This window comes from Amblyraja radiata, chromosome 16 (genome assembly GCF_010909765.2).
Source record: "Amblyraja radiata isolate CabotCenter1 chromosome 16, sAmbRad1.1.pri, whole genome shotgun sequence".
Classification (NCBI taxonomy): Eukaryota; Metazoa; Chordata; class Chondrichthyes; order Rajiformes; family Rajidae; genus Amblyraja; species Amblyraja radiata.
Window position 1 is genome coordinate 35,778,121 of NC_045971.1, and position 24,750 is coordinate 35,802,870.

At 51.1% G+C, this 24,750-nt stretch overlaps 1 protein-coding gene and 2 pseudogenes across 1 annotated transcript; 2 read left to right on the plus strand and 1 right to left on the minus strand.

Moving 5' to 3' along the window:
* LOC116982259 overlaps positions 1-24,750 on the minus strand; it is a 192,100-nt pseudogene that overhangs the window by 124,379 nt on the left and 42,971 nt on the right.
* On the plus strand, positions 4,316-7,000 carry LOC116982262 (annotated as a pseudogene).
* LOC116982132 (tubulin alpha chain-like) lies at positions 11,718-15,461 on the plus strand. Its single transcript, XM_033035462.1, has 4 exons — positions 11,718-11,952; positions 12,099-12,247; positions 13,518-14,198; positions 15,165-15,461. The coding sequence occupies exons 1-4, from the start codon at positions 11,832-11,834 to the stop codon at positions 15,459-15,461; spliced, it is 1,248 nt and encodes a 415-aa protein (XP_032891353.1). The 5' UTR covers positions 11,718-11,831.

Genomic DNA, 24,750 nt, shown 5'->3' on the forward strand with positions numbered 1-24,750 from the left:
GCTGCAAGCTAAGTGGACTGGACCCTACTTGGTATTACTAATCACGGAGACAGCAGTACGAACAAAAGAGAAAGGGTGGACTCACGCAAGTCGAGTTAAGGGCCCTGTGGAGGCCCCACCAGACGATATCAGCCCGTGGACTGTGCGCAAAGGAGAAGAACCATTGGCTTTAACATTTACCAAGAACCCGCAGGAAAAATGAAGATTTCGTGTTGGTGGGTCGTGTGTTGGGTGGTTACCCAACTTGTAAGTAATGTAACATGCATAAAAATTACAATACCACAGAATAGAAGGTCCACCACCATCCCATTTAATGTATGTAAAGGAAAATGGTGGTGCGGCTATAGAATGTATGTATGCACCCATCCCTGTAAAGATTGGCACGCGGTGTTTACTTCATCAAAATATGGGTGGCATCGGACCACCTATCAAACTGATAGGTGGAGAGTATATCAAAACCCGAACGAGAAATTGCCAGGACGCGTATATGTGAGCATACAGAGTGTCCAAATACGGGAAAATGGTAGGTATTGGATATGTGCAGATAAAACAGGGAAGGACGCATGTCTGAAGTTTGAGATAGAAGTAAAGTGAGATGGGAAGATGGGAAGATATGAGGATAGGGGAGAGGTGTTCAAGATAGATGACAGTCAGAATAGGGATCCCTGGGCAACACCAGCACCACCAGTAGTCAGCAATGTCACCAGGGAAAATGAGTCTAAGGATCTGAAGATAATGATAGTAGCAGGAGAAACAGGATTAAGGCAGTTATATAATAAAGGAATACCAACAGGGGGAATAGGAGCCAACACCTGGCTTGCCTGGATGATGTACACAGCCAGAAGTATACAACGAACCAATTGTTACGCCTGCGCTGGAGCTAGGCCTCAGCTGGTCCCAGTACCATTTCCCCTGAATTGGGATAGAACACCTAGGGCTATGACATGTATACTACAGCTATTCACGAATCCCCTCTTACCAAAGAATGTGATATGCCAGAGTTATCATTACCTATTTCCGGCCAGCAACAACAATACGAAGGGCCGAAGGGAAGACCCTCGACCTCCTCCATTTACCATTCCTTTTGGGAGGAGGGGTTTGAGTGCTATACAAGAAATAACCCAGAGGGACAGGACATGGGGGAGGTGCTCAACTGCAATAAGACGTATAACATAACGGCTGAGGAACAGGGGCCACTGTTCAATAGCTCCTGGCTGAAAAAGCAGATAGTCAATAGAGCCGATGTCTGGAGGTGCGGGGAGAATACCCTGTGGCCCCGGTTAACAGGAACCTGTACCCTCATACAACTGATGATGCCCTTCACCATAGCAGTAGAACATGCTGTAGAACTCGATAAAGGAAGCCGACGACAAAAGAGAAAGGTGAGAGGATCATTCGACACACACATCTATATAGATGCGATAGGGGTGCCAAAAGGGGTACCCGATGAATTTAAAGCCAGAAATCAGATAGCTGCGGGCTTTGAGTCCATACTCTTCTGGTGGTCCACAATTTATAAAAACGTGGACTGGATCAACTACTTATACTACAATCAACAACGCTTTATAAATTACACTCGAGATGGAGTTGAAGGATTAGCGGAACAACTGACAGCTACCAGCCAAATGGCCTGGCAAAATCGCATGGCCTTGGACATGCTACTGGCTGAGAAGGGAGGGGTGTGTGCAATGTTTGGCGAACAATGTTGCACATTCATCCCCAACAACACTGCTCCGGATGGGTCAGTGTCAAGAGCCCTAGCAGGTCTCACCTCTCTGTCTATCGAATTGGCTGAGAACTCTGGAGTAGACACCTCATGGACTGGGTTTCTAGACTCCTGGTTTGGGAAATGGAAGCACATCTTTACATCAGCCATAACATCAGTGATAGTCATGGTGGGGTTACTGTGTTTGTTCGGATGTTGTATCATTCCCTGCGTACGGGGATTGGCTCAGCGATTGATAGAAACAGCCCTGACAAAGAACAGTGCTGCCACCATGATGACCTTCAGAACACAGTATGACCAACGAGAGGAGGATAGGGAGGTGAAGAATATTCTGCTACCATTAGAAAAGGAGGAGATAGTGTAAATCAAGGGTGCGTAGCAAAAAAGAAAAGGATGGATTGTGAGGAAAGAGTTAACAGATATGGTTGATTTAGACTAGGGATAGTAAAATAACTTAGAAAGAAATAAGGTGTCAGCAGATGCCAGACTGCTAGTAGAATAGAAAGTAACGATATACAGAACAGAGAGAAATTCTAGATAAAAAGTAGCAACAGAAATACTTCAGTAGAAGTTTGGGTGGACGTTCCACGACGTTCTCGTGGGAATCTGGGTTTTATGTTATGACTGGAAGAAGCTCAATGGGTGTGAAAATAGTGAAAAGAAATGTATAAAGATAGAAGACATCCCGATCCTCGGTGTGCCTCTAGGGGACATCAGAAAAGAGGCACCTATTCTGCAGAATATGAAATTAATAAAAACACTTCTTTGTCTGAATTTGTCTCAAGAGCATTTGTGATTTTTGAATCTCACAGGGGTGTTAAAAGTAATGAGAGGAAAGAATCGGGTAGATGCACAGAATATCTTGCCCAGAGTAGGGGCATCGAGGACCAATAGATTCAAGGTGAAGCGGGAAAGATTTAATCGGAATTTGAGCGGTAACCTTTTCAAACAAAGCGTGGTGGTTGCATGGAACAAGCTGCCAGAGGGGATAGTTGCGGCTGGGACTATCCGAAGGTATAAAGAACTGTTAAACAGGTACATTGATGTGACACGTTTGGATGGATATGGTCCAAAGGCAGGCAGGTGGGACCAGTGTAGCTGGGACATGCTGGCCGGTGTAGGACGTTGAGCAGAAGGGCCTGTTTCTACACTCTCTGTCTCTATAAAGCCATCAATGTGATATGCGTGTGATTCATCCTAACGAAATCGGAGATTGCTGGGTGTCTGATAAATTGCGCGACATCATATTTGTAGAGTACATCTTTCAATCAATCAAGATGTTCAATGGCACTTTATTAATCAGCGATTTATCAATTGGAATCTAATTGCATGCCATCGTCACAATCAAGGGCCACTCCCACCCCCTAACCCCTATCTCCCTTAAGCCCCGGTCATTCACTCTTCTCTCCACTTCTGTTGGACAGCGTGTACCAAAGCATGAAAGAACGTACCACCTGATTCAGGGACAGCTTGTTCCCAGCAGACCTCTCGTGTGCTACCTTCCTGTGGTCCTCATGCTTGAAAATAAAACTGCTCGTTTTATTTTCTAGATGTGACACTACACTCTGCACGTTGCTCATTTGTTTCGTGTTGCGCTACCAGATATACTGAGGAGTGATGTGATCTGCCTGTATAGTACGCCTAACGTTTTTTTCGCAGCACACGTGATGGTAATCAATCAATAACCATTGATCTTAGACAGTGCGATGATAGACCGGGGAGCCCGGATTGTGAAGTGATTAATGGAGCGAAATTGATGGTTATCTCTTGTATACGTGGGATTAACATCACATTCGCTGTGATCGGCAGCAATTTCTCCACTGGTAAAGTAGCTAAATCAATACGACCAGTTGATTGCATGTGGTTAGGACGTCAAATAGTTGGCGCTAGGTATCATTTGGAGGCATGTGGTCAGATACTTTAATTTCCAGCTGTAATTGATAGATTGTAATCTGGGTGGTGAAGGCAGACAATGGATTGCGTCACTGAAGGTCCATTGTTCATACGTCACACACTGTGGATTATTCAGCAACGAGCGCCTTGGAACCTTCTATGTTTGTTTCCTGTGGCAACCAAGGTCATTGTTCTCATTGCCCAATCGGCGCGCGTTTGGCCAACGCCACCGTTCTATCCCCGGGGGCCGTATAAATACCGGAGCGGCGCCGCATTGCGTCACAGTCTCGAGAACCACGCGAGCGCAGCAACATGGTCAGCGCGCGGGAGAATGTCCGCGGGACGCGCGTGTTCCCCCCGGGCGAGGGATCCACGGGGGAGGGAAGCGATTGTCTACAGACACCGGACACGGGAAGGGGAGAGCGCACCCAAGGAATGGGAACGTGGTGGGTAACTGGGAACTGAGAGCGGGAATGAGACGGCGACGCGGGGAGGGAGGGCGCAGGGTAATATTGGGCAGGGAAACGAGGAATGCAATTTTGAGGAATTTGAGGGTTACATTCGGCGAAGGCAGCGTGGAGAGTCTGCGAATTGCAAAGTTGGGTGGAACTGAGAAGGTGGTCATTTGGGCGGGGGACGGTGAGCGATCAGGGCCAAGCAGGCTATGATAAGTCCAAGTGGTGATCAATAGGAATTATGGAAATCACGCGGCCCGCAGCAGTAAACGAGAAATTACCAACGCTCACCTCTCGCCCTAACATCTCACCGCCTGTTTCCCCTCGCAATCAGCGCGAGTGTCTTTCAATCTACATCGGCCAGGCTGGCGTCCAGGTTGGCAACGCTTGCTGGGAGTTGTATTGCCTGGAGCACGGGATCAAACCGGATGGACAGATACCCAGCGACTCGGCCATCGGAGGCGGCGACGATTCGTTCAACGAGACGGGTGCGGGCAAGCACGTCCCCCGGGCCGTATTCATCGACCTGGAGCCCACGGTGATCGGTGAGTTGGGAGGTGCAGACCCTGTTGGCCGTTCTCTTAAGTCCTTCCCTTCCGGGGGGGGGGGGGGGGGGGCAGTGTGTGGCAATGGTTAACTCTCTTTATGCCGCCCTACAGATGAGGTGCGGACCAGCACCTACCGGCAACTCTTCCATCCCGAGCAGCTCATCACCGGCAAGGAGGACGCGGCCAATAACTACGCCCGGGGTCACTGCTCCATCGGCAAGGAGATCGTGGACCTGGTCCTGTATCGCATCCGGAAGCTGGTAGGTTGCTCAGCGACTGCAAATCAGCGACTGCAAATTACCGACTGCCGCTCCACGTGTTTACAGCGCCAATGTATCCGGTTGCACCGGCGCATTCGTGAGTGCTGCGGCCACGATGTTCCCAATAACTCATTATCACCGCTCTATTTATCACAGAGATACTCACCGAACCATCTCGCTCTGCGCCGGCTGTTGAGAGCATCATGACCCTCTCGTGTCGCTCCTTCCCTTTAAACGTTGTCACACAATTGAGCTTTTGTCCCTTCTCCACCCTCTGGCCGATCTCTGCACCGGACTGCAGGGGTTCCTCATCTTCCACAGTTTCGGGGGCGGCACCGGCTCGGGTTTCACTTCCCTCCTCATGGAGAGACTCTCCGTCGACTACCGGTGAGTTGGGAGGAAATCCAAGCTGGAGTTTTCCGTTTACCCGGCGCCGCAGATCTCCACCGCAGTGGTCGAGCCCTACAACGCGGTGCTGGTCACCCACTGCACCCTGGAGCACTCCGACTGCGCCTTCATGATGGACAACGAGGCCATTTACGACGTGTGTCGGCGGAACCTGGACATCGAGCGCCCCACCTACCCCAACCTCAACCGCCTGACGGCACAGTTAGTGTCGTCTATCACCGCCTCGCTGCGCTTCGACGGCGCTCTCAACGTGGACCTGACTGAGTTCCAGACCAACCTGGTTCCCTACCCGCGCATCCCCTTTCGCTCGTCACCTACGCTCCCATTATTTCTGCAGAAAAGGCTTACCACGAGGAACTGTCCGTCTCCCAATTGACCAACGCCTGCTTCGAGCCGGCCAACCAGTTGGTGAAGTGCGACCCTCGCCAGGAGAAGTGCATTTGCGTGCTGTATGCTGTACCGCGGGGACGTGGTGCCCAAGGACGTCAATGTCTCCATCGCCACCATCAAGACAAAGCGCTCCATCCAGTTTGTGGACTGGTGCCCGACCGGGTTCAAGGTGAGTGTGATCAACGCTCGCGTTTCCATGCACACACATGCAGTCTAATTCATCTGCTGGAATAACAACATAAATGCAACGACTCAGAATGCATCCTTGGCACCATTTGTACTCTGCAAATAAATCATATCAGCACCCGAAGGACACACACACCCCTTCTTCAAAGGTGTGAATATTTTGCAAAGGGTGCAGGATGGTGTCATCCGGACAGTCCTTGGCCTTGCGGCCTTGTGTTTATGGGACAGGTTACATAGGCTGGGTCTTTTTTTATTTGGGGCGTAGAAATCTGAGGGGGCAGGACATATCCTGGCGTGCAAGCGAGGGACATGGATAATATGTACTCTCATCTTGACATCTCAAAACTGGACGTCCTCTACGTGAGGCGAGAGATGAGATATTTAAGAAGGACCTCCCGACCAATTAATCTATTCAGAGGGTAGTCCGCATCTGGAACGAGTTGTCAGGTAAAGCTAGAAACCCTTCCGTTTGCCACATTTAAAGCATAGATAGAAATTCCCAAAACATAGGATGCACAGGAAGAGTTTAGAAGGATAAAGGGCAGTCGCATGCAAATGAGAAAAGCCCAATATGCCAACTGTGGGGCATGGAAAAGGTGGTTGGAAGAGCACGCTTCCCAGCTGCATAGCATCATACCTTCATGGCTCTAACACACATGCATCGGAGCTTGCAATCTGGAGAATAATTACATCCAGAGATTTATTTAATGGAATCGCTAAGCTATTAATCAATGACAATTTGTGCAATTTGAGGGCGCAGTATTAAACTGATAATGCAAGCATATTTGTGCAAGTAGAATTAATTTAGTAGAAGTAAGATTTTTTTTCCGGCCGCAGGTGGGCATCAACTACCGGCCCCCGACGGTGGTGCCGGGGGGCGACCTGGCCAAGGTGCAACGCGCCCTCTGCATGCTGAATAACACCACCGCCATCTCCATGGCCTGGACCCGCCTCAACCTCAAGTTCGACAGGATGTATGCCAAGCGGGCCTTTGTCCACTGGTACGTGGGAGAGGGGCTGGAGGAAGGAGAGTTCCAGGACGCGCGGGAGGACAGGGCGTCGCTGGAGAAGGACTACCAAGAGGTGACCGTGGATTCCTCCGACCTCGAGAGAAGGGGGGAAGAGGAAGAATAAAATGTATTAATTTAGTAGTTAAAAGTTTAATTTAATACAGATTTAATAGATTATGTTGATAGATATTATACTTATGATGATAAAATTATTTTGACCGAGTGTTTTGTCGATTTATTTGAGGTCGGAGAATGGAAAATAACAACATTGTTAGGCAGAGAGTGGGGAGAGTAATTTGGGAGCAGCTGTTCATATGTAAGTCCTCATCCTACATGTAGGAGTCGTTTAAAGACGAGGTGATGGAAATTCAGTTCTGGCGTGCTCCACAGAACATGAAGAATGCGGATGGCTGTTTTCCAGAAGCTTGGATGGTAAATCCAGTCAATAAGAAAAGAGGAAACGACCTCGGCGGCGCAGCGGTACAGCTGGTGCTTTACAGCGTCTGAGACGCGGGTTCGATTCTGACTATTGGTGCTTATCTGCACGGAGTTTATATGTTCTCCCTGTCATCGCGTCGGTTTTCCCAGCTTGCTCCGGCTTCCTCACACACTCCAAAGTCTTACAGGTTCGCAGGTTAATTTGGCGTTTGCAAATTGTCCCTAGTGTGTAGGATAATTTTGAGGTAGGGTAATTGCTGGTCGCCGCACGTTCGGCCAGCCGACGGGACTCCTTTCGCGCTGTATCTCTGAAAAACAAAAAAACACTTGAAGGAAACTGATGAGTCTGAAGTAGGGCCTCGAATCGAAACGTCACCTATTCCTTTTATACAGAGATGCTTCATGACTGCGGCTATTCCAGCATTGTGTGTCTATCTTCGGTGGTAAACCAGCATCTGTAGTTCATTCCCACACAAAATGAAATACAAGTAAGTTTTAGGATGTTGAGATGGGACAGGGTCCCGGTGGAATATACAAAAAGGAGCGAAGCACTCAGGTGGAGCATCGGGAAGGTCAAATGTCTTTGGCCACTGGGAATATGAAAAATCTCATGGGGTTTCAACTATATATGGATTTTACAAGGGGAGGCGGGAAGAGGGAAGGACCATTAATAGGTGATGGAATTTAATACTGAGATGTGTGAGGTGTTGCATTTTGGGACGTCGAACAAGGGAAAGAGCTACACAGTAAATGGCAATGCTCTGAGGAGTGTTGTGGGGCAGAGGGCTCTAGGCGTGCAGGTGCACGGTTCCTTAAAGGTCGAGTTTTAGTTAGATAAGGTAGTCAAAAAGGCTTATGGCACATTGACCTTTATCAGTCAGAATAATGTATATGGAAGTTGGGAGGTCATGTTGCAGTTGCATAAGTCGTTGGTAGGACCGTATTTAGAATATTGTGCCCTATTTTTGGGTGCCATGTTATAGGAAAGATATGTTCAAGCTTGAAAGGGTTCAGCAACGATTTACGAGGATGTTGTATTGTATTGTATTGTATTGTATTGTATTCAATTAATTGTCATTATCTCATATTAGGGACAACGAAATGAACAAGCATAGTCCACGACACAACGTAACCACAACACAACACAATGGCACCAAAGTTGAGGAAGGTACCATAGTCCAGCCAGCCTCTCCTCCGATCTTCCCAGATGTTCACCCGTGGTCGTGGCCTCCCGAGCAACTGCAGTCGCCGCCATGGGTAGCCCGATGCTCAGGCTTTCACGCCGTGATGATGGAACACCGACGCCGAACCCGACGGAGAACATCTTCAGCGGCCCGGACCTCCAGATCAGCTACCTCCCACCGGAGTCCGCGGCTCCCAAGTCCGCAGGCCGAGCCGGGCGGAGTCGCAGGACTCCGCGATGTAGATCAGCGCCGCCCGCGTTGGGAGCTCCGCGAACCACAGCTCCGCAATGTCGGTGCAGCAAGTCCAGCACTCCGGGGCTCGAAACGGCGATCCACAGTAAGGCATCGCCCGCCCCGCGATGTTTCCAACGCTGCGCCGCTGCTGCTGGAGCTCTGGTCGATCCCGGCAGGAGAGGCCGCGCCAATCCAGTAGGCCGCTGGGGGGGGGGGGGGGTAAGTGACGAGTAATAGTCGCATCCTCCCCAGGAAGCGACTGAAGGACGGTATCCCCCTTACCGTACCCTCTTCTCCCACTAGGACTAGACGGTGTGAGCTATAGGAGAGGTTGAGTGGGCTGGGTCTCTATTCCTTGTGGTGCAGGAAGATGAGAGGTGATCTTACAGAGGTGTACAAACTAATGAGGGGAATAGATCGGGTAGATGCACAATCTCTTGTCCAGAGCAGGCTAAATCGAGAACCAGACCACACAGGTTCAAGGTGAACGGGAAAAAAATTAACAGGAATCCGAGGGGCAACTTTTACACACAAAAGGTGGGTGTATGGAAAAAGCTGGCAGAGGAGGTAGTTGAGTCTGGGACCATCTCGTCGTTTAAGAAATAGTTAGGCAGGTCCATGGACAGGACAGGTTTGGAGGGATATGTACCAACGCAGGCAGGTGAGACTAGTGTAGCTGGGACAATGTTGACTAGTGTAGGCAGGTTGGGTCGAAGGGCCTGTTTCCGCACTGTATGATTCTAATGCCCTTATCGATTGAGGGCTGCACGGTGGCGCAGCGATAGTGTTGCTTTCTTGCAGCGGCACACATATGGGAGCGACCCTGACAACGGGTGCTTTCTACGTACCGGTCCTCGGGATGTCGCCCGGCTCTCCCCCTCACCAGATTGAACTGACGGACCCAGCCCCGCCCCTGGCGAACCCAACATGAACTTGCATCCAATCTGGCAGCTCCAGACAATGTGTCGCATCCGCCCAACGCGCCGTTTATACCTCGCCCGATAGAACGTTCAATGCAGATGGGACGCGCTGTGATTGGCTGCCAGCGTATCCGCCCGATTGAACGCGCTGTGATTGGCTTCAAGCGAACTAACCGTTGGCGTGGAACGCGGAGACAAAGGGAAATCGAACGCCGATTGGTTCTCAGTGCGAGTGACGAAACACAGGTATCGCGTTGTTTTATTAATGAGCTCACATCCCGGGTCGGAGCTTTCAACATAAAAGTCAGGAAGTCATGTGGCAGTTTAATAGCATTTATGTTTGGCAGCATTTCTGGATATTGTCTGTAATTCTGCTTGCCCCAGTACGGAAAGGATGTGGGGGCAAGCTGGAGACTCAACGCACAGGAGACTCAACGCGATGATGCTTCATTGGAGGGTAAAGGAGAGTTTGGGCAATGCAGTATCGTTTATTCTGATCCGCAGGAGGCTTTGGAGAATATCTGCAAACAGTTTGTATTTTTAAAGATATAGATAGTGCACGCAGCCAGAACATGAATGAATGAATGAAGGAACAAAGGAATCAAGGAATCAAGGAATCAAGGAATCAAGGAATCAAGGAATCAATCAATCAAAGAATCAATCAATCAAGGAATCAATCAATCAAGGAATCAATCAATCAAGGAATCAATCAATCAATCAATCAATCAATCAATCAATCAATCAATCAATCAATCAAACGATCGATCGATCGATCGATCGATCAATCAATCAATCAATCAATCAATCAATCAATCAATCAATCAATCAATCAATCAATCAATCAATCGATCGATCGATCGATCGATCACTCAATCAATCAATCAATCAATCAATCAATCAAAGAATCAATCAATCAAGGAATCAATCAATCAAGGAATCAATCAATCAATCAATCAAACAGACCATCAATCAATCAACCAATCAACCAATCAATCAAACAATCAATCAATCAATCAATCAAACCATCAATCAAACCATCAATCAAATCATCAATCAAACCATCAATCAATCACATGGACTGAGCTCTGCCAGGCTGAACCACAGCGCATCAAGCTTTGAACATGTTTTTCCCCTTTGAACCCTCTAGTATTGATCAAGCCTTTCTGTTGTGCAAGAAGGGATTATCAGTTTTTCGTGGTTTGTTTTTGGATGGTTGTTTTATCTCCTTTGAACAACTCCCCAATAAATATAATCTACCTAACTCACAATTTTTTTTAGATATTTACGAATTAGACATTTTTGAATATGTTGCCAAGATTTGAGACAATCGACAACAGGGATTTGATTTCGGGTTTAATGCATTACTGAATTACTGAGAGAAGGGTCAGGACCCTAAACGTAACCCATTCCTTCTCTCAACAGATGCTGCCTGTCCTGCTGAGCTACCCCAGCTTTTTACGTTTATCTTAATGTAATACTCTCTTTTTGGTGGGCTGATGTTGCGGCGAATGGACGTTGGGAGGGTCCGTGTTGACGCGACTATTGAAACGTCCAATGTTCTCGGTTGTGACGCCGAGATGCCGACGGTTCTTTGCGCCGTTCGAAGAACAGGTCGCCTCTGTTGCGACACTCGCGCTGAGAACCAATCGACGTTCTCTTTGCCTTTGTCTCCGCGTTCCACGGGTCGCTGGCGGCCAATCACAGCGCGGCCCGTGTGTATGAACGTTTTATTGGGGCGGGGTATAAAAGGGACGCGTTCGGCGAATGCGACACATTGTCTGGAGCTGCGAGACTGGAAGGGACATCATGGTGGGTGATCCCGGGGCTGGGCGGCGGGGCGTCGTGTGAAACCGGTGATGGGGAGAGCCGGGATAACTCCAGATATGCGACAACGAATGCCCATGGGTGGAGAGTGTTTCCGCGGTGACCACGCTGGGCAAACGCGTTGATCCGGTCGCACACTGTGGTGAGGCGTGGGGGTAATGTTAGCACTCGGAACCAATATCCGTGGGAATAACACAATCATCTCTTCCCACTTTCCTCCACCGACCCACCCCCTCTTTCTCTCTCTCTCCAGCGTGAGTGTATCTCCATCCACATCGGCCAGGCCGGAGTTCAGGTCGGCAACGCTTGCTGGGAGCTCTATTGCCTGGAGCACGGGATCCAACCGGATGGACAGATGCCCAGCGACAAGACCATCGGGGGCGGCGACGATTCATTCAACACCTTCTTCAGCGAGACGGGGGCGGGCAAGCACGTCCCCCGGGCCGTGTTCCTTGATCTGGAGCCCACGGTGATCGGTAAGGTGAAACCGGGGAGAGTCCTGACATGTTGAGCCTTGTCTGAAACCTTCCCCACGGCGTTTGCCGAGGGGCGTGTGATGCTTAATGAACCAATTTCTTAATGAACTGGTTCATTGTCCGTTCTCTGTTTCCTCCCCCTGTAGATGAAGTGCGGACCGGCACATACCGGCAACTCTTCCATCCCGAGCAGCTCATCACCGGCAAGGAGGACGCGGCCAACAACTACGCCCGGGGCCACTGCTCCATCGGCAAGGAGATCGTCGACCTGGTCCTGGATCGCATCCGAAAGCTGGTAGGTTGTGGAACCGAATCCAACCGTGAACCAGCGCCCGGTGTTCAACAATCTGGTGATGCTGGTTCGCCCGTGGCCCGCAGTTCATGAATGGTTCAGCGTTCATGATGCAGCTCAGCGATCGTCACCCGATTGGATCCCCGTTCCCGTCTCCTCCCCGCGCCCACAGAGTCATATAGCGATAGAGTTGTGCAGCGTGGAAACAAGCTATCGACCCACACCGATGCATCTACTCTGATCCCACCTGTCCGCGTTTGGTTCACATCCCTCCAAACCTATCATATTCATGTACATGCCAGTTTAAATGTTTCTTAAACGTTGCCATAGTATCTGCATCAACTACCTCTTCTGGCAGCTCGTTCGATACACAGACCAACTTTTGTGCAAGAGGGTACCACTCGGATTCCTATTCAACCAGCCCCCTCCCCAATCTCTCACCCCCACCCCCTTTCGACCCCGTTCCCTCTCACCAAGTATCTGTGCTCTGGTTAACTATTTTCCCAAATCTGCCTCCCTGCTCATGTACTCAAATCCTTTTGCTATGAATCGTTGGCTCATCTATCTTCCTCTCTTAAACCCATCAACCTGCTTTCTCCCCATTTAGAAGATAGAGGGGGGATCTTATAGAAACGTACAAAATTCCTAAAGGGTTGGACAGGCTAGATGCAGGAAGATTGTTCCCGATGTTGTCGAAGTCCAGAACAAGGGGTCACAGCTTAAGGATAAAGGGGAAGTCTTTTAGGACCGAGATGAGAAAATCATTTTTCACACGAAGAGTGGTGAATCTGTGGAATTCTCTGCCACAGAAGGTAGTTGACGCCAGTTCATTGGCTATATTTAAGAGGGAGCTAGATGCGGCCATTGTGGCTAAAGGTATCAGGGTGTATGGGGATAAGGCAGGTACAGGATACTGAGTTGGATGATCAGCCATGATCATATTGAATGGCGGTGCAGGCTCGAAGGGCCGAATGGTCTACTCCTGCGCCTATTTTCTATGTTTCTATGTAAACCTCGATCAGATTCTTGACACACGACCAACCAGCTACACAACCGTGCTGACTATCCCTAATCCGCCTATGTCCATCTACATGCATTCATAACCTGTCCCTCAGATACTCCGTCGCATCTTTCCAACCACAAATGTTTAACTAAAACCACTGATGTTAGGCTCCATCCATCTCTCCAGAGGGTCAGTTTACCCCCTGTAACACCCACACTCACCCCCACACCTTTCCCCCTTCTCAATGCTCTCCTTTTCATCTGCCCACAGGCCGACCAGTGCACCGGACTGCAGGGGTTCCTCATCTTCCACAGTTTCGGTGGCGGCACCGGCTCGGGCTTCACCTCCCTCCTCATGGAGAGACTGTCCGTCGACTACGGCAAGAAATCCAAGCTGGAGTTTTCCGTCTACCCTGCGCCGCAGATCTCCACCGCCGTGGTCGAGCCCTACAACGCGGTGCTGGTCACCCACTGCACCCTGGAGCACTCCGACTGTTCCTTCATGCTGGACAATGAGGCTATTTACGACATCTGCCGGCGGAACCTGGACATCGAGCGCCCCACCTACACCAACCTCAACCGCCTGCTGGGGCAGGTAGTGTCGTCCATCACGGCCTCGCTGCGCTTCGACGGCGCCCTCAACGTGGACTTGCTCGAGTTCCAGACCAACCTGGTCCCCTACCCGCGCATTCACTTCCCGCTGGTCACCTACGCGCCCCTGATCTCGGCTGAGAAGGCTTACCACGAGCAACTGTCCGTGTCGGAGATCACCAACGCCTGTTTCGAGCCGGCCAACCAGATGCTCAAATGCGACCCGCGCCAGGGCAAATACATGGCGTGCTGCATGTTGTACCGTGGGGACGTGGTGCCCAAGGACGTCAACGCCTCTATCGCCACAATCAAGACCAAGCGCTCCATCCAGTTCGTGGACTGGTGTCCGACCGGTTTCAAGGTAGGAGGAGGTTGTGCAGGAATCCACACGGCAGAAGCTTGACCCAAACACTGGTCTCGCACTGGGCTGTGAAATCTACCACAGTCAGACCAGCCGGTCCACGATTGCAGAAACCAGGAGACGTTCTTTCCAAACCGAGGGCCCTGGGTTCTTAACATCCAGGGAACCATTGGAGGTTTCTAGGAGACACCTGTCCAATGGGTCACGCCGGCATCTTGATAACTAGCAGGGGTTTTCCTCGTTTAAAGGCGCAAATCTTCATTTTTTTAGACACGGATCAGTAACATTCGGCCCATTGGGTCCATGCTGACCCTCCCACACTGATCTGTTTTGTAGTAAATGCCTATTATTTTCTGTGTGCTGAAGCAAAGCAATAATTTCATTGTCCTATCAGGGACACATGACAATAAACTCACTTGAAGTTGAACTTGAACCAGTAATTCCATTCTCTCCTGTCACTTATGTCTCGATAGAATTTAGAAGATTGAGGGGGGATCTTTTAGAAAAGAACGTACAAAATTCTTAAGGGGTTGGACAGGCTAGATGCAGGAAGATTGTTTCCGATGTTGGGAAAGTCCAGAACAAGGGGTCACAGTATAAGAATAAGGGGGAAATCTTTTAGGACCTAGATGGGAAAAACGTTTTTCTCACATAGAGTGGTGAATCTCTGGAAATCTCTGCCACAGAAGGTAGTTGAGGTCAGTTCATTGGCTATATTTTAGAGGGTGTTAGACGTGGCCCTTGTGGCTAAATGGATCAGGGGGTATGGAGAGAAGGCAGATACAGGATACTGAGTTGGATGATCAGCCATGTTCATGTTGAATGGCGGTGCAGGCTCGAAGGGCAGAATGGCCTACTCCTGCACCTATTTTTTTATGTTTCTATGTTTCCACCTCCGTCCCGTTAATATGGATCCTCTCAATGTGTCTGCAACCGAACTAAACGCTGTTTCTCTCTCTCCCACAGGTGGGCATCAACTACCAGCCCCCGACGGTGGTGCCGGGGGGCGACCTGGCCAAGGTACAACGAGCCGTCTGCATGCTGAGCAACACCACCGCCGTCTCCATGGCCTGGACCCGCATGAACCTCAAGTTCGACAAGATGTACGCCAAGCGGGCCTTTGTCCATTGGTACGTGGGAGAGGGGCTGGAGGAAGGGGAGTTCCAGGACGCGCGGGAGGACATGGCGTCGCTGGAGAAGGACTACGAAGAAGTGGGCATCGATTCGGCGGATCTGGACAAGAAGGCCGAAGAGGAAGAGTGAATGTCCAGAAAGACTCTATTTTTTTACTAATGTTATAAATATAATTTATGAAATGTAATAAACGTAATTAATCTATTTTAAATTCAATTCGTCTTCCCTCCTACTTAAGGCTATAATTTCGCTTGAGACTTTGGACTTTTACTTCAGCGTGCGAGCAGGCCATTCGCCCCCACTGAATTCGCGCTGACCAGTACACTGGTCCCCGTACACTGGCACTATCCTACACACTAGGGACACTATATATATTATAGGAAGCCAATTAACCTGCAAAAATAGTTGTTTCTGGAGCGTGGGAGAGGAAAACGGAGCATCCGGAGAAAACTGGTGGTGTGTGAGGCAGCAACTCTAATTCTAACGCAGTGCCACTTTGCCACCGAGAGACAGAGCCATAGAGATATTGTACCATAGTGCATGGAAATTGTCAACGTCAATTCCGACAGAATTTTCCACCTAACCCACTTTCATTTTCCCACATGTTGGCTGAGTCCAGAAGAATATCCGGATCACCGTGTAAGAATAAGGGGAGACCATTTAGGACTGAGATGAGGAGAAACATTTCCAGCCAGAGAGTTGTGAATCGGTGGAATTCTCTGCCACAGAAGGCCAATTCACTGGATGTATTCAAGAGAGAGTTGGATATGGATCTTAAAGCTAACGGAATCAAGGGATATGTGGGGAAAGCAGGATCGGGTGCTGATTTAGGATGATCAGCCGTGATCATATTGAATGGCGGTGCTGGTTCGTAGAGCCGAATGGCCTGCTTCTCAATTCAATTCAATTCAACTTTAATGTCATTGCACAAATACAAGTATGGGTACAACGAAATGCAGTTTAGCGTCAGTCCGTAGTAGTAATGCAATATAGAAATAAAAATACAGAATAATCAAACAATGTGGACGGAGGGACTGGAGAAATCTATCGGCGGGTCTTCGAGTTCAGCAATGTGATGGTATTATTGTAGAAGCTGTTCCTCATCCTACTAGTACGGGACCTGAGGCTCCTGTACAGCCTCCCTGATGGGAGGAGGGCAAACAGCCCATGGTTGGGGGGGAAGGGGTCTTTAATGATCTTCCCGGCCCGTCTCAGACACCGTTTTCGTTGGAGGGCATCCATGGCAGGGAGCGGGACACCGATGATGTACTGCGCGGTTTTCACCACCCGTTGTAGTGCCTTCCTGTCCACTACAGTGCAACTGCTGTACCATACCGTGAAGCAGGTGGTCAGGATGCTCTCTATGGTACAGCGGTAAAAGTTGGTCAGGATCTGGGGGGACAGATGCACTCATTTCTATGTTTCTATGTGAGTTTTCTAATCACACTCCAAAGACATGCAGGTTTGCAGGTGAATTAGCTTGGTGTAAATTGATCCTAGTGGTAGACGAAAAATCGTAAGAGTTTGCAGGAAATCGGCTTGGTTTAAATGTAAAACTCGGGAGAGGAACTTGGAACATCGCAGAAATGACAAATAACCGGCAAACTTTTTTATGCCCCTGTCCCACTTAGGAAACCTGAACGGAAACCTCTGGAGACTTTACGCCCCACCCAAGGGGGAGGCCCCGGTGGATTGGGGCCCAGGTGTAGAGAGTGGGACCACAAGAGAAGATAGAGAGAGAGAGAGAGAGAGAGAGAGAGAGAGAGAGAGAGAGAGAGAGAGAGAGAGAGAGAGAGAGAGAGAGAGTCTCTCTGAGAGAGAAGACGAACGCAGAGATTGAGAGCGAGCTGATCTTCGCGGAGCTCTTTGCTCTTCCTCTCTCTATATATCTCGAGCTCCTCTCCTCTCCTCTCTCCTCTCTCTCTCTCTTTCTCTCTCTTTTTCTCTCTCTCCTCTCTCCTCTCTTTTTTTTTTTCTTTTTTTTTTTCCTCCTCTCTCGCTCTCCTCGTTTTCTCCCCTTCTCGGGGGAGAGGGGGGAGAGGGAGAGAGAGGGGCATTCCCATTCCTGTGTCTACCTACACAGCGCCTATCCATGACGCGGTGTGCCAGCAGGCTGGAGCAGTGGGCAAAGGCCTTGCCACAGAGCGGGCAGGTAAAGGGGCGATGGCCGGTGTGGACTCGCCGGTGCTCCAGCAGGTGGTCAAGGCGGGTGAAGCCTTTACCATAGGACGGGCAGGGGAAGGGATTCTCACTACTGTGCGTACGCCGGTGCTGCCACAGGCTGGACATGCGGGTGAAACTCTTGCCACACTCAGCGCACTCAAAGGGTCTCTCGCTGGTGCTCCCTCAGCCCCCGTGCTCTCTTGAAACTCTTGCCGCAGTGGGAGCAGCTGCTCGCCGGCGTGAGCCCTCTGGACCTGCCGCAACCCCCGCGAGCTGTCAAACGCCTCACCGCAGTACCACAGTCGTAGGGGCTGGCCACTGGTGTGGACGCGCTGGTGAGACAGGGTGTGGGAGGCTATGGCAAAGCGCTCTCCACACACCGGGCTGGGGAAGGGGGAGTCGCCGGTGTGCTCCCGCTGGTGGGACAGCAGCTTGGAGGGGCTGGTGAAGCCCTTGCCGCACTGGGCGCAGTTGAAGGGGCGCTCGCCGGTGTGTGTGCGCTGGTGATCCAGCAGGTGATTGGACTGAGTGTAGCCCTTGCCACAATCGCTGCAGGTGTAGAGCCGCTCCCCGGTGTGCAGGTGCCTCTGCCTCTTCAGGTTCGTGGACGACTTGAAGCTTTTGCCGCTGTCGGAACAGGTGAAAGGCCGCTCATGCATCCGCAGCCATGACAACCGGGCAAAGCTCTTACCGCGGGTGGAGCAGCCGAAGGGCTTCTCGCCCGTGTGAACCCGCCGGTGGACCTCCAGCAGGCACGGGCTCTGCCAGGCCTTGCCACACACGTCACACCCATAACGCTTCTCTTTGTTGTACCCCGTCATCTGGTCCCTCCACTGAAGCTCGGCCCCTCGAAGCTCAGCTCACAAACCCCGAGCAGATGTGTGTGTGGGGGGGGGGGGGGGGGGGGGGGGGGGGCACCGGCACCCTGGCCTTCTTCAATGGCCGCTCACGTCCTCGTCTCTCCGTCCACGGCAAAGGCTCCTAAACCTGCAGGAGGGGAACACAGAGGGTTAACAAGCTGTCAAACAGGACATTACTAATGGGTAAACATTACTAGTGCTTAAAGGGCGGGAGGGGAAAACGGGGGGGGGGGGTGAGTGTGGAGGGGTGAGTGGGGCTTGAGGGGTGAGTGAGGGGTTGGGGTTGAGTGGGAAAGCGGTGAATGGGGGGAGGGATGATTGGGAAGAGAGGGGGGTGGGGTTGTGATTGGGGTGAGGGGATGGTTAGGGGGTGAGGGATGAGTGGGTGGCGTCACCGCCAATCCGAGGGGGACTGCCGGCCCCGCCACCTGCGGCTCGCCTGCAGTCCGTCTGTTTTCACTTTTTTGTTGTTGTTTATCTTGTCTTGTTTAATTACATTTTTGGTTATTAGGTTGTGTTATGTGTGTATGTGTATGGGGGGTGGGGTGGGGGAGGCTGAAACATGGTTTTCTGTCTCTCCCTTCGGGGGAATGCGACTCTTTCTGTCGTATCCCCCCTTCTTTGCCTCCGTCTACGCTGAGGCCTAATGGCAGAGCTGGCGGCCTCCAACCTGCGACCGACCTCGAGGATCCGGAGGCAGAGCCAGCCAGGACTCATCAACGCTGGCCGTCTTCGAGCTGTGGCGGCGTTCTGGCGCTCCAGTGGCAGCTGCACGACTCGGGGCTGAAACGGCGCTACGGTGAGGACGGCCCGGCGCGGAGCTGAGGCGGTGCTCCGGTGGCTGAGGCGGCCCGGCGCGGGGCTGAGGCGGTGCTCCGGTGGCTGAGGCGGCCCGGCGCGGGGCTGGGACGACGCTCTGGTGAGGGCGGCCCGGGGCGGGGCTGAGGCGGTGCTCCGGTGGCTGAGGTGGCCCGGCGCGGGGCTGGACGACGCTCTGGTGAGGGCGGCACGCCGCGGAGCTGAGACGGTGCACCGGTGGCTGATGCGGCCCGGCGCGGAGCTGAGACGGTGCTCCGGTAGCTGATGCGGCGTTCTGGCGGCAGCGATCTCGGCGGCGGGCCAGTGGACGACATCGTCGGGAGCTCGCAGGTCACAGGCTGGTGCCTGTTTTCCGGAGCTCCCGCGGCAACAGCTGCGTTCGCTGGACTGGAGGGCGGCAGCTTCGGCCACCTCGGGCCGCAGAGTTTGAACCGGCCCGTTCGCGGAGTTCGGTGAGCCGCGGGACTGACTTACCATCGCACGGTTGGGTATTGCGTCAGCGCAGAGGGAGAAGAGGAGGGAAGAGACAGTAACCCTAACATTTTTGCCTCCATCACAGTGAGTAGGTGCCTGGTGAACTCACTGTGCTGGATGTTAATTTGTGTTTATTGTGTGTTTTGTTGTTTATTATTATATGTATGGCTGCAGGCACCGAAAAGTCTGAATGACAAATAAAGGATCTAAATCTAACCTGCCATTGTGCAGTCACGTGGGGGGCGGCATGCATCATGGGAAAAAGGTCACACAGTGCTGGAGTCACTCAGCGGCTCGGGCAGCTTCTGTGGAGAGAGCGAATGCGTGACGTTTCGGGTCGAGACCCTCCTTCAGTCTGATGGGAGGTACAGAGATAAGGAAGTGTAAGGAGTAAAAACAGGGCAAATGGAATGTAGTTCAAGGGCAATGTAGAATAGATCGTTGTTAGTTGTGAGAAGGTAACATAGAAAATAGGCGCAGGAGTAGGCCATTTGGGTCTTCGAGTTCCATTCACTATGATCATGGCTGATCATCCACATATCCCCTGATTCCTCCGATATCCCTTGATTCCGCTAGTCTAAGAGCTAAATCTAACTTGAAAATCTCCAGTAAATATGCGAGTTCTGTATTTCGACTGCACATGCCCAGGTCATAGGTCATTTGCTATAAACATCTCGGCGTCTGTGCTGCTGCGTGTGTTCAGACCTGCGTTTTGTTCCAGGTCGGGTTCGAGCCTGGATCTGCGGCTATGTGAAGTTGCTGCAGGGCCATCCCCATCTCCTCGCGGATGTCCTGTTGGTGTCCGGGGTGGCCCTGCGCTGGCAGGCACCAACCCGGGGCAGTCCTGGGTACACGGGGTGTTGGGGGGAGGCACTGGCTCCAGTTCGGCTCTGCCTATCCCGCCGGGTTGGGTGACAGCCCTGGACTGGCGGGGCACCAGCCCGGAGCACTGGATGCCCCGGACTTGCAGCCGGCGCGGAGGGGTGGGCACTAGCTCCTGTTTGACTCTGCTCCGGCTCCCGGGGGGTGAGCCTGTTCCCCAGCGGCCTGGGGACCGCCTGCTGAGCCTCTCTCCTTGTCTAGTAGCTGTCGGTTGCCGAGGTGTGGACCGGCCGCCGGTCATCGGTGCGGATGCACATGGGGTGCTTCAGTGGCACGGTGGGTCAGGCAACATCTCCGGAGAAGGGTCTTGACCCGAAACATCACCCATTCCTTTTCGCCGGGGATGCTGCCTGAAAGATATTTTCATCAGGCGAGAATTAGTATTGGGTAGGCTAATGGGACTGAAGGATGATAAATCCCCTGCGCCTGATGGTCTGCATCCCATGATCCTCACGGAATTGGCTCTAGAAATAGTGGACGTATTGGTCATCATTTTCTAATATTCAATAGATTCAGGATCAGTTCCTGTGGATTGGAGTATAGCTAATGTTATCCTACTTTTCAAGAAAGGAGCGAGAGAGAAAACGGGGAATTACAGACCAGTTAGCCTGACTTCGCTGATGGGAAACATGCTGGAGTCAATTATTAAAGAGGTAATAATGGGGCATTTGGAAAGCAGTAAAAGGATTAGTCCAAGTCAACATGGATTTATGGAAGAAAAATCATGCATGACTAAACTTCTGGAATTTTTTGAAGATGTGACAAGTAAAATGGATGAAGGGGGAGCCAATGGATGTAGTGTATCTGGACTTTCAGAAAGCATTTGATAACTCCCGCAGACTGTTGACTAAAATTAGAGCACATGGTATTGGGGGTAGGGTGTTGACAGGGATAAAAAGTTGGTTGGCAGACTGGAAGCAAAGTGTTAGAGTGAACGGGTCATTTTCAGAATGGCAGGCAGTGGCGAGTGGAGTGCCGCAAGGCTCGGTGTTGGGGCCGCAACTGTTTGCCATATATATTAATGATTTGGAAGAGAGAATTAGGAGCAACACTAGCAAGTTTACGGATGACACAAAGCTGGGTGGCAATGTGAACTGTGAAGAGGATGTTAGGAGGTTGCAGGGTCACTGGGACAGGTTGAGTGAGTGGACAGATGCGTGGCAATGCAGTATAATCCTGTGAGGTTATCCACGTTGGCGGTAAAAACAAGGGGGCAGATTATTATCTCAATGGGGTTAGGTTAGGTATGGGAAGGTGCAGCGAAACCTTGTACACCAGTCACTGAAAGTTGGCGTGCAAGTACTGCAGGCAGTGAAGAAAGATAATGGAATGTTGGCCTTCATAACAATAATTTCAGTATAGGAGTAAAGAGGTTCTTCTGCAGTTGCATAGGGCTATGGTAAGTCCACATCTGGAGTATTGTGTACAGTTTTAGTCTCCTAATTTGAGGAAGGACATCCTCGTGATTCAGGCAGTGCAGCGTAAGTTTACGAGATTGATCCCTGGGATGGCGGGACTGTCATATGTGGAAAGATTGAAAAGACTAGGCTTATATTCACTAGAGTTTAGAAGGATGAGGGGGTTTCTTATAGAAACAGATAAAATTGTAAAAGGACTGGCCAAGCTAGTTGCAGGTAAAATGTTCCCAATGTTGGGCGTGTCCAGAACCAGCGGCCACAGCCTTAGAATAAAGGGGAGGCCATTTCTATTACTAGTTATTCCATAGCACAGAAACTGCTCTCCTCAAAGTCCTCAACGACCTCCTCACCTCTGCTGACACTGGTTCCCTCAACATCCTCATCCTCCTCGACCTGAGCGCAGCCTTCGATACAGTGAACCATAACATCCTGCTCACCAGACTCAAAGACCTCGGCATTGAAGGCTCTGCACTCAGCTGGCTCCGTTCCTACCTTTCCAACATATCCCACTTCATCTCTCTCCACAACCACACCTCTGCTGCAGCCACAGTCACTCAAGGCGTTCCCCAAAGCTCCGTGCTCGGCCCCCTCCTCTTCATCGTCTACATCCTCCCCCTTGGTCAGATACTCCGCCACTTCAACCTGGACTTCCACTGTTACGCTGATGTCTCCCAGATCGACCTCGGCACCAAATCCTCCCACAACTCCCCCCCCCCCTCCCATATCAACTCCTGTTGTCAGCTATAAAAACCTAGATGCAACATAACTTCTTCAAACTCAACAGCGATAAGACAGAATTCCTCCTCAGGCTCCAAAGCCACACTCAGCAAAATCAATAACCCCACTCACACCATTGACGGCACCACTGTCTCCCCATCTCCCCAGGCCCGCAAACTTGGCGTGATCTTTCATTCCACCCTCTCCCTTGAGCCTCATATCCGCCATGTCATTAAAACTTCCTTCTTTCATCTCCGCAACATCGCCAAATTCAGACACTCTCTCTCACCTCCCGCTGCTGAAAGACTGATCCATACCTTCATCTCCTCCCGATTGGACTATTGCAACTCACTTCTTCTTCGCATCAGCTCCACCTACATCAACCGACTCCAACTGGTCCAGAACGCAGCCGCCCGACTCATCACCCAGAGCAAATCCTGGCATCACATCGCTCCAGTCCTCAAACAACTTCACTGGCTTCCCATCTCCCACCGGATCACCTACAAAATCCTGATCCTCACCTACAAAGCCCTCCACCATCTGCCCCCCCCCCCCCCATATCTCACTGACATCCTCTCCCCCTACCAACCCTCACGGTACCTCAGATCCACATCAGCCGGTCTCCTCTCCATCCACAAGTCCAACCTCCGCAGTTATGGGGACAGAGCCTTCTCCAGGGCAGCTCCCAGGCTCTGGAACTCCCTCCCCCAACTGATCCTCAATTCCGTGTCCCTCACCATCTTCCAGTCCCGCCTCAAGACCCATCTCTTTACCTCTGCCTATCCTTAGCCCCACGTCCCCCTCCCTATTCATTTGTGCATTAATTGCCTCATATTGTGTTTTGTATTGAATTATGTCTTTACTTTGTGTACTAGTCATGTCTTTATTTATTTCATTCCCCTTACATGTTTTTCCTCTCCCTGCTAAATTTTTGTAAGGTGTCCTTGAGACTCTTGAAAGCGCCCATAAATAAAATTTATTATTATTATTATTATTATTATTATTTAACACTGAGATGCGAAAACCCTTTTTCACCCAGAGAGCTGTGAATTTGTGAAATTCTCTGCCACAGAGGGCAGTGGAGGCTAAGTCACTGGATGGATTTAAGAGAGAGTTAGATAGAGCGCTAGGGGCTAATGGAATCAAGGGATATGGGGAGAAGGCAGGCATGGGTTATTGATGGGGATGATCAGCCATGATCTCAATGAATGGCGGTGCTGGCTCAAAGGCTCGGATGGCCACCTCCTGCACCTATTTTCTCTGTTACCCGCTTAGTTGTTGCAGAGTTTTGTGTGTGTGTGTCCATTGATGGCTGGTGGTCGACTTTAGCCAGCGCCAGAGGGGGTTGGCCGGCGGTAGCTGGGGGGGGGGGGGAGTGGGTGCGGGTGGCGGTCCCCGGTGGGTTTCTAGGGAGTTGGAGCGAGGTTGGGCTGGGTTTGGCACTCCTTCTCCGTGCTGTCAATCCTCTGATTTTAACCATATAAGATTAAGGGGAATGAGAGGCAGTCATCTTAGGGGAGTAAGGTCAGGGGAGGTAGCCAGCGTGGGGTGAAAGGGATGGGAGGTAGCTAGCTTGGGGGCACAAGGGATGGCAAGATGCCAGCTTGAGGGAGTAAGGGATGGAATATAACCAGCTTGGGCGAGCAAGGGGAATTGGAGGAAGCCAGGTTGGGGTAGTAATGAATGGGAGGTAGCCAGCTTTGGGGGTAATGGATGGGAGGTAACCTGCTTGGGGTAGAAAGGGATGGGGGGGGGGGGGGGTAGCAAGCTAGGTGTAGTAATGGATCGGAAGTAGCCATCTTGGGGGTTAAGGGATACGGGGAAGCCTGCATGGGGGAGTAACGGCTGGGAGGCAGCCAGCTTGGGGGAGTAAGGGCAGGGAGTTAGCCGGCTTGGGGGTTAAGGAATGGGAAGTAGCCAGCTTGGGGGAGTAAGGGATGGGAGGAAGAAAGTTTGGGAGAGTAAGGGGAATGGGAGGTATCCAGCCTGAGTGAATAAGGGGAATGGGAGATAGGTAGAATCGGTGGTAAGGGGATTGAAATGTAGCCAATTTGGTGGAGTAAAGAATGGAGGTAAAGAATGGGA

Excerpts from the sequence above, each read along its gene's own strand:
- LOC116982132 (XM_033035462.1), top strand. The coding sequence starts at position 11,832 with ATGCCCAGCGACAAGACCATCGGGGGCGGCGACGATTCATTCAACACC. Across the intron at positions 11,953-12,098 it reads TCTGGAGCCCACGGTGATCG|ATGAAGTGCGGACCGGCACA; the intron begins GTAAGGTGAAAC and ends CTCCCCCTGTAG. Across the intron at positions 12,248-13,517 it reads TGGATCGCATCCGAAAGCTG|GCCGACCAGTGCACCGGACT; the intron begins GTAGGTTGTGGA and ends ATCTGCCCACAG.